Consider the following 15349-nt stretch of genomic DNA (forward strand, 5'->3'; position numbering starts at 1 on the left):
TGAATTTCTGAAACACTAAATGTTCTGACATTGAAAACAGGGAAATGTATTTTTAGGGAGCGATCGTGTGGCAGTCTGATAAATGAAATCCTCCTCAGAGTGTGTAATCATCGTCTTTAACACAGAAGAGAACCAAAAACGGCAGTTCAAAATCAATCAAATGAAACAGGAAACACCTTCAAACAAAACAAAATGCAGAAAATCTTTATTTCTAAAATATGCAAATACAAACAAGGACCAAAGTATGAAAATATAAACATCTTTTTCCCTTTTGCAAAAACAATTGAGATGTTAAGGCATGCGGAGCCTGACCTTTTCCAAGGATAAATCTTGTGCTACTTGAGTTTTAAAAAAGGTCCCATGAAATGAAAAATGGCTTGTGTGTCCCTGGATGATGTTGCATATTTCTTTTATATTAAAATCCCTTTCACCTTCTTTAAAGTGTCACGTTTTTTTAATGGCTTCTCCAGCACTTGGGTAAAATACAAAACTCCACTGAGAACTATGTGATGTGAGATTTAGGGGGTGATCCAGCCAGCCCCTCTTCTAATCATCATCATCACATGGGATTCGAACATTTTCCCTTGTCCTCCGAAGAACATGAAAGATCCTTGATGACTGCTTCCATTAAATCCCTCCTCGCACATCTTTATCTCGTACAAAACAGGACAAACCACACGTGAAAGTTACAATCGAAAAAGCCACTTCATGGGACCTTTACACATCGTGGACGCCAAGTTTGCTCAAACGCATTAATTAGCACATTGTTACAGCAACGTGTTAGGAGGACCCACTGAGTTGTCAATGCAAACAAAACAAATAAATAATACTGAAGGTTAATACTGTTTCTCAGTCATACCTAAGTGAGTTAGCCACTCTGTCTAATGCCGTTCAGCCATCATCAACCTGAAATGTACAGTTCTCTGTGACGTTCTTCATCGACACAGATTGAAGAGTCTGAACTTACCCTCACTCATCTTACAGGAAAAGAAACAAAAACAGTGTTGGGGCCTCCACGGGCTCCAGAGAGATCTGCTACATTCAGCGTCAGGGAATGTATCGACTATCCTACCGTTTGATACACTGAGAGACAGGTTGTATTGGAAGAGTCCGCTGCAAACAGCCCTTTGTGGTTGGTCTAAAAAATAAATTAGCATTGTGGTTGCGAACGTGACAGAAAGGCACATGTTGGTGTTCATTCAGAACGAGGCCTGCAGCAGAGAGGAGCGTTCACGAACATTCACAGACTCCACCAGAGTTTCTCTTTGGTATAAAAACTGTGTGAGGCCTCGTTGGTGTGAGAAGCTGATTTTTTGGTTTTGAACCCTTTCAGTTTGTACAGTTTTTCCCCCTCACAGCAGAGTCTAAAGTTACAGTGTTCACCATTTTAAATAATGGCATTTTTAGTAACATTTTCTCATGAATTCAGTTAAAAGCACAGATTTATATACTTTCAGTTGATTGTCAACCACTTCTTGAACAATCCCCCTGCTGAGGGAAATTAACATCAAATAAATTATATTTGTGGGACTTCTACACAAAAAGCTTTCCACAAGAGTGGAACGAAAAGTATAAGACTGTTTGGTAACTGACGCTATCATGTCATCATTACATAAAAACACACGCATACACACACAATGCTTAAGAATCAAGTATTAGAGGTAAGTTATTTCCTGTTAGCCCTTGGACTGAAATAGATGAACTCACCGGGGGGATGGGAGGTTTCTGAGCTACAGGCAGGCGACTCGAGGATAGACGTTCAGTCAGTCCAGAGGAAGAGAAGCTAAACCATTTGGGCTTTCCTGTCCTCATTTAAAGAAGATTAAAATCCAGTCCTCGTTTTGACATTCAGTAACTGATAGATATGCCTGTTATAGAGTCTCCAGAGGTGAAGCGGGGCTTTCTGCAAGTTTCTTCCTCCAACACCTGGGTGCAAGGGTTATTGGGTGATACAGTTTTCTCCCATGTCCTGTGCATAACGGTCTAGTATCACATTGCGTAGCTCCTCCACATCCCGACGGAGCTGCTGGGCTTCGACTAGTTTTTTCTGCAGCACCTCAGGGCTCATCCAGTCCTCGGGCTGCTCTCCTACAGGCGGGGGTGCTGGAGAAGAGAAAAAAAGACTCTAGATTATGTTGTGCAACTTTCCTGGAAGGTTTTATGATCTTTAAAAATAGTACTCTTATCTCTTTTACCGACAGGAGACAGATTTAAAGTAGTGCTTACATGTGAGGCCGAGCAGCAAGGAGAGGTTGGGGTCTTGTCCCTGCGCTCTCTGGGTCAGGATGCTGCACAGTGAGCGCAAGTCGCTAAGGCAGGAGGCTATCTCTAAATGCAGCCTCTGTGTGAGACGAGCGCCAGCAGGCTGCAGGGTGGAGGAGGCCTGGTTAGTGCCGGTCTGCTCTGGGTCGCTCATCTGCTCCTGCAGGGTCAGATTCTGCTCCATCAGCTCCTGGTTCTGGGCTGACAGCTGAAACATAAACAAGTTTAATACGTCTCAAAGGTTCTCCGCAAATCTTAAAAAAGAAACAGGCGAATTGGGGTTCTTTTTTCTCACCTCCTTCATGGCTGTGTGGAGCTCCAACACATTCTGCTCTTTAGCCAACACCTCCTCTCTGAGAGCCTGAGAGCTGCTCTCCTCCTGAGATATCTGCTCCTCTAAAGTCTGCAGACACAAAGAGTCAGTGAATCCCTCTAACATGAGACTTCCACCAGATCTGTGTCAGGTCTGTCTCCGATCCGCTGCGGTCCGGCTCCGTGCGCTCTCATCCGTCAACACCCACCGGTTCCATTTTCGGAACGGAGCACGGAGCAGGACCGCCGGACAGCTGGAGTCAAATAACGCTCTAAATGACATTTTGTTGTCATAGTTAAGTGAAGTACGATCTAGTGCTTTATTCTGAAAATTAACCAGATGTTTTTATTTTGTTTTGGTGCCTGACTTCCTGTCCCGATCCATCTGCTCTGTGCTGAATTGATGCGTCGTGCTCCGGCATCCGGCAAAAATAGTCTTGCGTATCTGATCCTCTGCGTTCAGACCTGCAGTGACACAGCTTGAACCCAACTGAGCGGATCCAGTGGAAATTAACACGTTGACTAGAATAGAAACTTATCAGATGCAGTGCCGTGACGGATCAAAGATGGACCTGACCCGGATCTGGTGGAATTTGGCCTTAAGAAGCACACACATTAGCATGATACATGTGAATGGATACACACCTGGATCTGGGAGCCGAGCTGTTCCATCATTCGGTGTTGCTTCTCGATGACCTGCTCAGAAAAGAAATGAGCTTTAAAAGAAATTCAAATTCATACAAAATGACATCTGTCTCATTTCCGCTCTGCAGGACTGGGAGATTGTGGGCTAATCTACGTACAGTTACAGCAGTCCTTTGTGTTTAAAGCTGGCAGTGTTTTTACTTTGCAGGTGAAGCACTAAGTTGCAGAGCAAGCGTAGAGAAGCCACTAAAAAGGAGAAGCTACACCCTTAAAACGACGAGAAACCAGACCGACATAGAAGTTAGAAAAGGTTGTTTTACCCTCTGATGGAACATCTGCAGCTAAGAGCGTTAACCACAATTTACATAAACGTACTTCCAGGGAAATAAGCACTTCTCGTTTGTTCAACTCAACTGAACACACACGTTCTCTAAGCTCGCTCAGCTGGGTTGTTTTTTGAAGCTCAAATCATTTTGGGCTCAAACATACAAACAGTTGAAGTAAAGTCACATTGCAAAGAACAGTTTGTGCAATCTACTCTGAGAAAGACAAATTCAAGCACCACATTTATCAACTTGCACAGCCTCTGAACTTCATGAATAAAAAGTTGTTTATATAAAAGCTGTCTCATGACTATTTCATGCACCCAAATATTCACAAAAAAAATTACAAAACAGACAAAAGACCTTTTTTAGTCTCTGCTGCTCCTCTCTCAGAGCGTTGTTCTCTCCTCGGAGCTTCTCCACATCCAGAGACGGCAGTCTGGCTCCGTCCTCCAGGCCCTGCTGTACCCGCTGCTGCATACTGATGAGGACAAAAATAAAAAATGCAGACACACATAATGTGATGATTTATTACTTTTTGAATCAACACTTTTTGCTGAGAAGAATGCCACTTGGTGTGTTCGTACTCGGTGATGGTGGTCAGCAGGTCTCTCTCCCTGCGTTTCTGATCCTCCAGATGTGCGTCTCTCTCTCGGAGTTGGGAGTGCGTCGTCTCCAGGCAGATCTCGGCTTCTCTTACTTTCTCCTGTAGCTGAGTCACCTGCTGCTCAGCCTCTAGAAGCTGATGGGAACATACGGCCAGGTTTAATGATGTACATACAGTAGACACAGAGAGAGAGTGTATGAGCGTGAATCAGAGCTGTCCTTCACCTGCTTGTTCTGGCTCTGATAATCCTCCAAGGTGGGCAGGTCAGCTAGATAGCGCTCCAGAGTCTCGATGCGCTGCTGGTTCTCCCTCTTCAGCTCAGACTCTTTCTGACACTTCTTCTTCAGGTTGTTGATGTGCTTGTCTCGGCTGCGTATCTGCAGGCAAATGTCACATATTGGTCAAGGACTTTATCTTTCTTCGTAAAAACGAGTACAGATCTATTTCTCTTCTTAGTTTGAAAGTGATTTATAGCTCCGGGGAGAGTTTCCTTTGCAGTGTGTTTGTTTCATTTGTATCAGCTATCCCTGTGGCAGGAAGTTTGACCCGATTCTTATGCTCTCTCTTTATTACTGGCATTAACTAAACACTAGGTTTTTAATGCATCAATGGCACTTAAATAGCAGCAAAGTGAATAGTTTGTAAACACACAAATCATCTTTCAAACTTTTTAGAGTCATATACTCTGTCATGCTTCTTCGCATTTTGCTGTTACAACACCGAAAGGCAGGAAACTGTGTGAGGCAAGTACATACCCTCTCTTCCTGTTTCTTCATCTCTTCAGCGTGTCTCTCACACGTCTCCTTCAGGCTGTCGGTTAGCCGTCGCGTCTCAGCCTCAACTGCCCCAAGTCTGCGCTCTGCCTCTGCCTTTTCCAGAACAACGCAGTCTGTGCGCTCAGTAAACTGTGCCCTCAGGAACACGTTCTCCCGCTGAGCCTCCTGTAAAGCCACAGTGAGATACCAAAGTTTAAAAAAAGGGCCCTTCTAGGACATTAGGAGGCAAAGATGATATCTGGGTTTTCAGAGTAGTTTGTATGAACCTGTAGTCGCAGCATGCACATATCCCCATAAGAAGCTCCTCGTCCCAGGAGAGCTCCATGAACCTGCAGCTCGCTCTCTCTCAGACGCTGCTCCAACTGGGTCATGTGCTGCTTTTGTCTGCATTACAAGAACAACACAAAAACAATCACCTCAGAGCACCTTAGAGGTAGTAGGATTAGGAGTAGGGATGTCCTGATCCTGATCTCAACTATCAGATTGGAGCTGATCCGGGCATCTCACCCCATCATTTACGGCGTCTGTCACTGATAGATCTCAGTGAAACATGTGCTGACAGACTCTAAGAGTGTACTTTTCATTGTTTTCACTCCGTGGTCCGTCTCAACCTCTTTGCTTAGAAGACGCTTTAGTGCTGCAATTAAAGGAATAATGGATGCAGACATGTTGGCCCTTATCCAGACAAGCAGGTACTGACCACGTTTTTTGTTTGTGTCATCACAACATTCTGTTTCGGCCGTGTTGTTTCGGTAAAAAAAAGTATTTCGGCTGAAAACCTAAAATACAGTTTTGGGCAATTTTGGCCGAAAAATTTTGGTGGCCGAATTTTCAGTGCATCCCCACTAAACACTGTACACTCTGTTGCATTAGCAACCCAGTGGCAAAAATATCGACAGCTTGGAAATATTTTCCACAAGAAAGTGAAAACAGTTCAGCAGCCACTTGCATTATATGCAGTACGCTCATTTCGTATGGCAGTAGCAGTAGAGCTGCGTTCAATACTACCAATTTGACACAACATCTGAAAACCAAACATGTAACGGATGCACTAAAGGAACAGTAGAAAGCCTGCTCCAACAAAGAAAACTCTGGATTTTAAAAAGGATGGATGAATATCCTCAAGAGTGAAACGGACAAAAAGATTACAGAGAAGATGTTTGAATTCATTGCTTAGGACAACCAGATAATCTCTGTGGTAGAGAATACAGGTTTATGCTGTCTCCTTGATTCATGGTTTGTCCTTCCTTCTGACACTACATTTCAACTCTTAACTCTTGTGCAACTATTATCTAGTAAAACTCAAGTATTGGATCAGGACTCTGTACCGAGAAATATTAAATCCCACAAAATCAGATCAGGGCCAAAAACAGCTGATCAAGACTTCCCGTGTTCAAAGTCAAACATAGATACTAAAAACAGCATGAATGAATTACCAAAGTAATGTTCTTTAATGCTACCAACAAACTGCACAACACCACAGTACTCTGTGTCCTCACACAAGTGTTGATGAATAACACATACCTCTCAATGACGAGCTCCTTCTCCTTCAACAGACTCTCACTGGCTTTGACCAGGGCGTCCCACTTTCCAGAGTCTGTGTGAACGGGCGTCGAGTACAGAGACGGGTACTGACTCACTCCAGAGCTCATCATCTGAAACAGAAAGACAAACACCATGAGGGAGTGAGAGGCCGCATCGTGAGGAGGAAATATAGGAGAGTGATGAGACAGTTTTCAAACAGTTGTGATCATGACTGACATCCTCACACTTTATATTACACGGTATAGATAGAGCACAGTGCACACACAATACATGTTGTCAACATCACAAAGATAGTCCCCCCTCCCCAGAACACAATTCAAACACTGCTCGTCTCGCTCGGTCTGACACCAGATCAAATAATCAGACACCACAGCCGTCATGAGACAACGGAGCAGCAGATATTTTGTCAACAACATAATTGTGTGGCTTTGAAATTATGAATAAGAAATAGTTGAGTTTCAGGTCACGCCAACATTCACTGAAATAGACTGCAATCCCGTCTCAGTGACTATTAAAAGTCTCTCTTCTTACATTCGGAGAGCGTTGCCAAACGTTGTTGTATTTTGGTGCCCTGAAGAATAAAATTAGCAACATGAGTGAATGTATGAGTGCTACCCTCACATTAAAACTACAAACGCTGATCTAGAGCTGGGCGATATTAAAAAAAGGTGTTATCGCGATAACATTTTTCATATCAGTCGATATCTATAATTATCACGATAAATATCAAATCATTATTTCATTTAAATTAAAAGGCAGATTTTTGGTCCTGAGTGAAAGTTGAAGACAGTTTGTTAGTTTGTATCTGGATTTAGTTTTCTATTAAGCTTCTTGAACCCATCTTTTCTGACACTGCTAACAGGAAACAGGTCTTTAGTGTAAAATGAGATTTTTGTGAAGTTTTAGTTTGTAGATTTTTTTTTTTCTCATTTGCATAATTTGATTGAAATTTACAACAAAGATAAATCAACTTGAATACTGTGTATCCGTTTAGTAGAGTTCTATTGTTTCCTACAGTTTAGTGAACGCATCACGGTTAATCAGTGTTCAGTTGTACTACGTCGCTGTGGGCATTGAACATGTCTGAAATGCACAGCAGAATTAGTCTCTGTGCTCTTCCTTTACCCACATCCTGAAAGTTTATTTAATGAAGTGTATAAGTTAATACTTGAAGCAGAGTCAGCTCAGTGTCAGACTAACGACACCGCTTTGAGATGGCATGTTTTGATTTTTCTTCAGTCGCTCGTTTCAGCTGTGTGTACATTCCGCTCCAATCGTCTTCAAACCCCGCCTACCTCTCACCCAAGCGGCAACCTCCGATCTCAAACTATGAAGCCCATACGGAAGTGTTATAAACTGCAAGACATAAAGAATCCGCTTGAGGCTGGCTGCAGAAACACCAGAAACCACATAGACACCAATTCAAAAAAGACGATCTTTGCAGCATTAATAAACATGTTTACAGCCTGGTTCAAAAAACGGCTTGGCTCTCCGTAGCTAATTTCTCTATCGGCACACACTGTACGGGGGTGAATTTTTTTCTAACGCGACAGTTCAGAAGATATTAAGACTACAAGTTTTTGCCCAAATAAGGACATGACTGACTTGACTTCCGGATGGGAACACATAGCTGTTGGCTAGGAGGCTCAAACTCCACCTCTTTACGTCACACTATGACTGGTTTATTTCCACATTTCCAATATGGCTGCCTCCGTCAATTGGCTTTGAAACAGCACTCAGGAACAGATGGGTGACGTCACGGATACTACGTCCATTATTTATACAGTCTATGCTCTCACCCTGCGACATGATTGGCTGTTCAATGCAGTCTTCTTCTTCTGTCTACTGTTGGGTGGCAACTAGCGTTTAAGGCACATTAGCGCCCCCTCACTTTCCAGTGGTTGGGGGGTGTAATAACAGCATTTGTTGTATTTAGGTTGAGAAAAATGTTATCACGATAATTATTTTTATCAAATTATCTCCCAGCCCTACACTGATCATTTAGGTTATGAGACCGTTTCTAACAATCATTATAAATAAAACCTGTACAGCAGTCAGAACCTTTTATGGAGTCCAGTTAAGATGTTGAATATGACAATTTATCCACGTCTTGTTATGCTAAACAAGAAAATAATTAAGTGAAGTGTCGGTTCATGAGTCAGCACACAGTATGTGGAAGTGACAGTCACTTCACGTTGGTCAACACTGGTGAAACGGTTATTGTGCAACAACTTTTCTGCCACTGTTTTGAGAAAGAAGTGAATCAGGTGCTACAATACGTCCATTAGGAGTTACGTCTGTTCAATGTTAAATGAACTTTTGAATCTAATCTAACATAGATCACAAAATCATTTCAAGATCTTACAATAATCATTCTGTGTATAGACTGGTCATCCCCTGCTTTAAAATAGGACATTGTGTCTACACGGCCTCAGGCTTTGTTTAGTGGGACGTTATTTTCCACTGCTGACCCATATACGTGTGTCAGTCTGTACATTTCAGGCCAGATTTCAATGTCCATGAACAACAGACGACAACTACTACACATGGTTACTCCATTGACCTTTATCCCTGAGTTGAACCTTTAAACCGGAGCAGAAACAATACTTGAAACTAGATGGTCTAAGGTGACTAATTTCCTAGTTGTTAAGCAGAAATGGAAAGTCAAACTTTCTCACCAGCCTGTAGGTGAGAAACCTCTCAGAAAACAGTCCAAATTGAGCCAAACGCAGCTACATACGGGATCACAGTGTCTACAGGTAAACACTACCAGATGATTTGCTGAGTGTGGCTCCTTGAGCTAGCAACAGCAGCCTTTGATCCTCTGTGCAGGTTAAAACCACATGCCTGTGCTGGGACATGTTATTCCACTGCTACTTCACTCCTATGGAGGAAAAATGCTTACCTGCATTTGTTCCACTTGCATCCGTAAAGTCTCCAGTTGCTGCTTATGTTGCTGTTGTTGCTGCCAGCTGGAGAGTTCACCACATCTGTCCTGTCGCAATGGTTCATAACCCTTGGAGGCTGCGTGCTCCCTCAGCAGAGCCTGAGTCTGCAGGCTGAGAGGGTTTGCATAAAGTCCAGGGGATCCGGCTGCACCAGGCTGACTTCCCCTCTGATTACAGGTTTCTGCAGTAACTGGAACCCCAGGCCTAGCTTCAGGCAGAACCTTATAACTGTGCTCCATGCCTCCTCTGTAGGCCTCAGACACACAGTCTGAGGCGTCTCTAATCCCGGTCACCTGTAATCGGAGTCTGACATCGGGGCATAACCCCCCCAGCAAGGCTGACTGATTTAGCGTAGGCTCCACGGCAGGAGTGTCAAACCTCTGGCCCTCATCCACCTGTGTGTGATCTAAAGGGAAGAGTGAGTGGTCCAGCCCATTGACGAGGCTCCTGTAGCGACTCAGGCAGTCCGGCTTTGTCCCGACAAGATCAGCTCCCGCACCAGTCTGAGCGTCCAAGTTGGGGGAAGAAGCTGATTTAGAGAGAGAGGAAGACTTTGAGGTGGAGCCGCTCGGTGTTCTGGAGCCAGAGGAAGACCGGTGACCCTCTGAGGAGAGGGAGTCCTCCTGGAGGCATGCCTGGGGCTTGGAGGCCGAGGCTCCGGCCGTGGATGGCATGACATGTGCGGTGGGTATGGGGATCTGACTGCGGATGGGCTGGAAAGGGGGGCTGCTGCTGCTGGTACTGCAGAAATCTGAAGAGTAAAATAAAAAAAAGCGACATTAGAAATGAGTTAGGTTGTTATTGTCTCGTATTTAAACACACACAGACCTTGTTAAATCAGTGCAGAGTATGTGGAGCACTACTGCAGGCCATTTCCTCTATTTTCAGGCAGTGATGTAAAGTAGATGCAGCAGGGTTTATGGGTGGCCTACTTTGATGATGAGGTGTCACCACTGAAAAGAATTAACCGGCTCCGACTGACTCAACCCAGGGAATAAGCTTTTAATAGACTTAAACCAATGCATAGAATAAAGCTCTCTTTTACAAGATTAACAAAGACAATATGTCGCAGAAGGGTATTGATATATCTTGTGTTTGTGGCCATGTCCCTCAGCTAAGGGCTAGGGTAGAACTGCTGACGAAAGGGTCTTACTTTAATTAGCATAAACCCTTATAATTATTCCCTTCACAACATACGAAGATAAGCACTCTGAGATCACTTTACAGAGCACACACACCCAATCCATCCCAGTAAACATGCACAAAACTGAGAACAGTCTTCATTTAGCAACCTCAGAGATCACATTATGCTTACAGAGAGCTTCAGTAACACAGAGAAGAACACTGCAAGCCACCTACAAACATCTCCACCAAGCAAGCCCCAACACTTTGAAGTTACATAACTCTGATTCCAGCACATTTACAAACCTGAGAGACCTGCTGAAGTCTGGAAATCTGGCATTCACTTGAACGCAACAAACGTGTTATTTGCCGAGGCATTTTTTCCTCTACGGCTGAATCGAGGAGAGCTGAGCAGCAGAAGTCTTAAAGCGCAAACAACGACTTGTCCCCTGCATGTCTGGGCCGGATCAAACCTCTGGAAGCTAAGACTGTTAGCGTCGCGGCAGACAGGCTCTGTGCCCAAAGCCGTATTGTCCTCGAACAGCCGAACAAGTCAGTATCAAGCCCTGCACAAACACACAAACAGGCATACACCGGAAAGGTTAGGGGTATTTATAGCCCACCTCTCAAATTACGGAATGATCTGTGGTGGGTGCCTCTTATTTAAGCACCTTGCCCCCTCCCACACACACACACACACACACACACACACACACACACACACACACACACACACACACACACACACACACACACACACACACACACACACACACACACACACACACACACACACACACAAAGTCAAAACTAAGGGTGAAGGGTCTGCTCAGTCAGAGCTGCAATTTGGTTTCCCTAAAGACTCTTTGTAATCAGAGAGGGAAGTGACCATCCGTAGAAAGGTGAGAATATCACAGAAAGAAACGGACTTCCATGAAGATGAAACCTCAAATATAAAAAGGAGGCTCCAGGCTTCAATGACACTGGATCGGCTGCCTTGAACAAGTCTAAACTACCCTACATGCAGAACATTTTCAGGAGGTTTGCTCGACAAACATTCCTGTCCTCTGAAAGTATATTACGAAATCAACCAGCTGTAAAACTCAGTGTCTTGATAACACCTGGCTACTGCATTGAACAAATGTCCCTTTGTAATAAACAAAAGACCCGTGCTCTACAGCAGTTTAATTACACCAAGCATGCTGAACAGTGTTGTCTACACCAGGTCATTATTTGACTTAATTTGGGGCTAACTGTATGTTGCTAGGCACATATGTCAGTTGAAGCACCAGGACGAAGCTGCACCAGCAACAGTCAAGTGTTCAACAGTTGTAGCTGTCATTCGTAGTAGGAAAAATAAAAAGCTCACATTATGACAGCAGCTTTAAATTCAAATCCAGTAACGATACCACACACTAGATAAACAGGAATACGCATGTGTTGAAAAAAGCATGCAAATCTAAAAACGGATGAAATCTAGTGAAGACCTGAAACATGAATGAGCCTGAAGGCAGCTTCACTGCTTCTAAGAATGCTGTTGTACAAGACCTGTGCTCAGTGAATAGTATGTACAGGGCTTTTAACATAACACTGGACTCACTAAAAACAACGTATATGAAGGTATGTGGAGGGTGTAGAAGTTATGCATCTACTACAATGACTAAGTGTAGTTTACACAGACTCTTTCAGGATTATGGATGTTTATCCAGGTGTGTAAATGGAGGTGTGCAGAGGTCTTGTAAATGCAACACACTAGGAAGGAGTGTGCTTAACCCTAGAACACTATCACTGAGTGATTTTTACCTGAGCAAACACATCTATATGGTTTTCATTATGTTGAGTTTGTCACGGGTCCCTGGGTAGCGTCAACATCGTCTTTAAAGGCGTGGGTGTTTCCCTACTCCAAAACCCTGTTTTTCCTAAAGGTGCATGTTCAGGTGATTTTCATCCTTTTTTGTTTCTCTCTCCTGCAGCTGTTTGTGTGTCAAGGAGACTGTGCCTTCACCAGGGAAGTCTCAAACGTCCCAGGGAAGGGTGGACCGAACACCAAGTCTCCAGTTTCATCATTTTTTGTTTTAGAAATTTTTGGTCCCAGATTTTTATAGGGTCCCCCCATGATACATTTTTATCACTTTGTTAGACATGGCACAGTTGAAAATAAAAGAACACTACTCCAATTTGTCATGTATTAACATATCTTGATATATTTCGATGAAAAGTACTTTTTATTGGGTATATTATATCGGGTAAAAAACACCCGGTGTTAGTGATGGTGTTACTAATTGTAGCGATAGTGTTCTAGGGTTAACATGTAGTGATAGATACATAGCTTGCAGTAACACAACTGTGAGGACTGTGTTTGGTAAAATCCAACCTTTCTTTGTAACCATTAGGTTTGCTACCTCGGGGGAAGCAAACACAAACATGTTACTTGTTGAAAGTTTGAACCTGTTTGTTCTTATAAGGAACAGTTTGAATCTGGCAGCCCTGCCATGAAAAGCAGCTTTGTGACAGTTTGAACCCTAAAGAGCCCTTCTGATGATTTTTCCATGCAATGATTTTGTCATGTTTCCTGAACAACATGGGATCATCCAGCCCAGCTGTCCATCTATTACATGCAACCATCCTGATACTGCGTGTCTGTTATTTGTTCCACTCTGTGTAAACACATATAAATATAGCACACAGACACTCCGATCATCTCCAGTGAGATTTCAGATTTTCTCCACTGGGATGGCTCCATTTAAATCCTGATGGTATATATGATAAAAACTATTTTATTGTGACATTCCACGCCAAAGGCAAGGTCCTGTGTCCATTTAGCAGACTTGTCCTCGCATCCCAGCAACGTATCCTACCAATTAATTAACCTATACGCCAGAGTAGTGCAGCAAAACATTTCAGACTGTGACTTTCATCTACCTCTGCATATCTCCCAAGCACTCACAGTACATCATGAACACATTTACTACTCTATAAAAAACACAAGACACAAACAACAACACACGCATGATGACAAAGTCTTTTTTTAGCTCATAGAGGGAGTTAGGGTTAAGTCACTGGGCATTTGTGGCGTCTCTCATTACAAAATTTCAACTTTCAAGTCAGTTTATAATTCAATTTAAAAGTCAAGAATATCAGTGGCAGAACACTGATATGTACAGTGTATACGTAGCATGCATGTAAAGTGCAAATGAGAGCCCCATCACAGACTGACTGACAGACTGACTTCATCCCGTGTTACATAATGCACGCAAAAGGCAGTGGAAGAACAAGCAAGAGTCATCACCTTCTGTGCTGTCAGATGCCGAGGTGCCAAGACCAGTGTCCCCGCTGTCCGATGTTCCAGGCCGACGGCCAAAACGGCTTTGGAACTTCTCTGACACAGCTGGCGTCTGCCACTCCATGTCAGCAAAGCGGGCTAATGTATATTTGTGAAACAAGACAACAGCAACAAGAGGAGCATATCATCAACAAATGCTGAACTCATACAGGGCCTGGGGATTTTTTTTTTTAACAGTTGAGTCTCAACTTACCCGCTAGTTTGGATTCAATATATCTCTGTGAAGTTTTCATTCCATACACGACAATGTCACCTGGGGGAAAGAAGACAATCAATTACATGACCAATCTGTACAGACAAACTGATTACACTAAATAAAGATTGCTTAGTTTGAAAAAACATTACCCAATCTACAAATTCTTGGCCTGTGTTATTGATCTGTTTAGTCTGTGTCTGTTTGATCCAGTGATTTGATCTTTATAACTAAGTGCAATGAGCAGGGGTGACTCTGAGTTTGTGGCAGTGACCCAGAGGACTGACATGTCCTCAAAAGCTCTTTTCTAGCAGTGTTTGAACTAAGGGTCGTTTTGTAGGAGCAGCTGTCTGAGTTGGACTCTTCATTGCTCACCTATCAAACTCATCTGCCCCTCAACATGCCAGAAACAGCCTCGACGACAGACTGATCTGAGTAGCAACAAAAATAACAACACGAGCACATGTATTACCGTTACATAATGAGTTACACAAACAGATATGTCCCTGAGAGGTTACAGGAAGTTGTGCATTACTTGAGCTGAGATTAGATCGACGGTTACAAGCAGTCCTGGTTGTAACAAACTGACTCTCTTGACCAGCATGAAGAAAACTGCACGCCAACACTTCACCAATCAGGACAAGCTAGAAGCTAAACGTGACTAATCGCTAAATTGAATGTTATAATAGGATTCTAGCAGAATGTGGCATTGACGTACACTATACATTATAGTTGTTTGAACTTCATTTCATGAGCCCCATTACTGTAGAAACGTCCCTGTGATGTTCTGCATCGTTAAAGCATTTTAGCTAATCCAAGACAAAACCGTTTCCGTCTTACAAGCTAGCTAACAGGCTAACACAGCGTTGAGTTCAAATTAACAAATCTCTGCAAAGCTTTCTTACTTTCACACCTGGAGCTAGTTTAACGTTAGTGTTGACAAAAAGAGAACTTTACCTTGTGTTTCATATAAAGACAGAAAACAGTAACAAATCTCGGTTTGATGCTGGCTTCTTCCAACGCGGAATCTGTACCATCCGCTGCTGCTGCTGTTGTTCCGCTAGCCGACTGAGCAGATCGCTCTGATGGAGACAACCAGGCAGAGCTCGGTGGACGCTTGTTTCGAGTCACTGGGACACCCGGGGGAGAGCGGCGCTTTGTGGTGTCTTAAAAACCGTGTAGAGTGTCTCCTGTCGACAAGGAATATGAGATCTCAGGGGTTGCGTTTGCGGGCTACAGCACAAAAACTGTGGTGTCTGTGTTCTCAAGACTG

The 15349-nt window shown here is 43.4% G+C and overlaps 1 protein-coding gene across 3 annotated transcripts; it reads right to left on the bottom strand.

Moving 5' to 3' along the window:
* Window positions 1-177: 177 nt before the first annotated feature.
* Window positions 178-15349, bottom strand: cep85 (centrosomal protein 85). 3 transcript variants are annotated; one of them, XM_034697007.1, is made up of 15 exons: window positions 15034-15340; window positions 14452-14507; window positions 14077-14136; window positions 13830-13961; window positions 9376-10169; window positions 6450-6580; window positions 5192-5309; window positions 4905-5090; window positions 4374-4526; window positions 4130-4284; window positions 3906-4023; window positions 3220-3270; window positions 2558-2665; window positions 2227-2470; window positions 178-2103 (listed from the first exon to the last, which is right to left on the bottom strand). In XM_034697007.1, exons 2-15 carry the CDS (start codon window positions 14462-14464, stop codon window positions 1940-1942), a joined length of 2427 nt encoding a protein of 808 aa, XP_034552898.1. In that variant the 5' UTR covers window positions 14465-14507; window positions 15034-15340; the 3' UTR covers window positions 178-1939. The 3 variants fall into 3 exon arrangements, with proteins under 3 accessions (XP_034552898.1, XP_034552899.1, XP_034552900.1); XM_034697008.1 differs by lacking the exon at window positions 15034-15340 and adding an exon at window positions 14612-14809; XM_034697009.1 differs by lacking the exon at window positions 14452-14507 and having other exon boundaries at window positions 15034-15349.

This window comes from Notolabrus celidotus, chromosome 12 (assembly GCF_009762535.1).
Source record: "Notolabrus celidotus isolate fNotCel1 chromosome 12, fNotCel1.pri, whole genome shotgun sequence".
Taxonomy (NCBI): Eukaryota; Metazoa; Chordata; class Actinopteri; order Labriformes; family Labridae; genus Notolabrus; species Notolabrus celidotus.

What these genes read in the sequence shown, in the direction of transcription:
- cep85 (XM_034697007.1), bottom strand. An exon ending in CTGCTGACCACCATCACCGA is followed by an intron (nt 4,024 to 4,129) that starts GTACGAACACAC and finishes TGTCCTCATCAG; the next exon opens with TATGCAGCAGCGGGTACAGC. An exon ending in AGCAGCAGAGACTAAAAAAG is followed by an intron (nt 3,271 to 3,905) that starts GTCTTTTGTCTG and finishes TTTTCTGAGCAG; the next exon opens with GTCATCGAGAAGCAACACCG.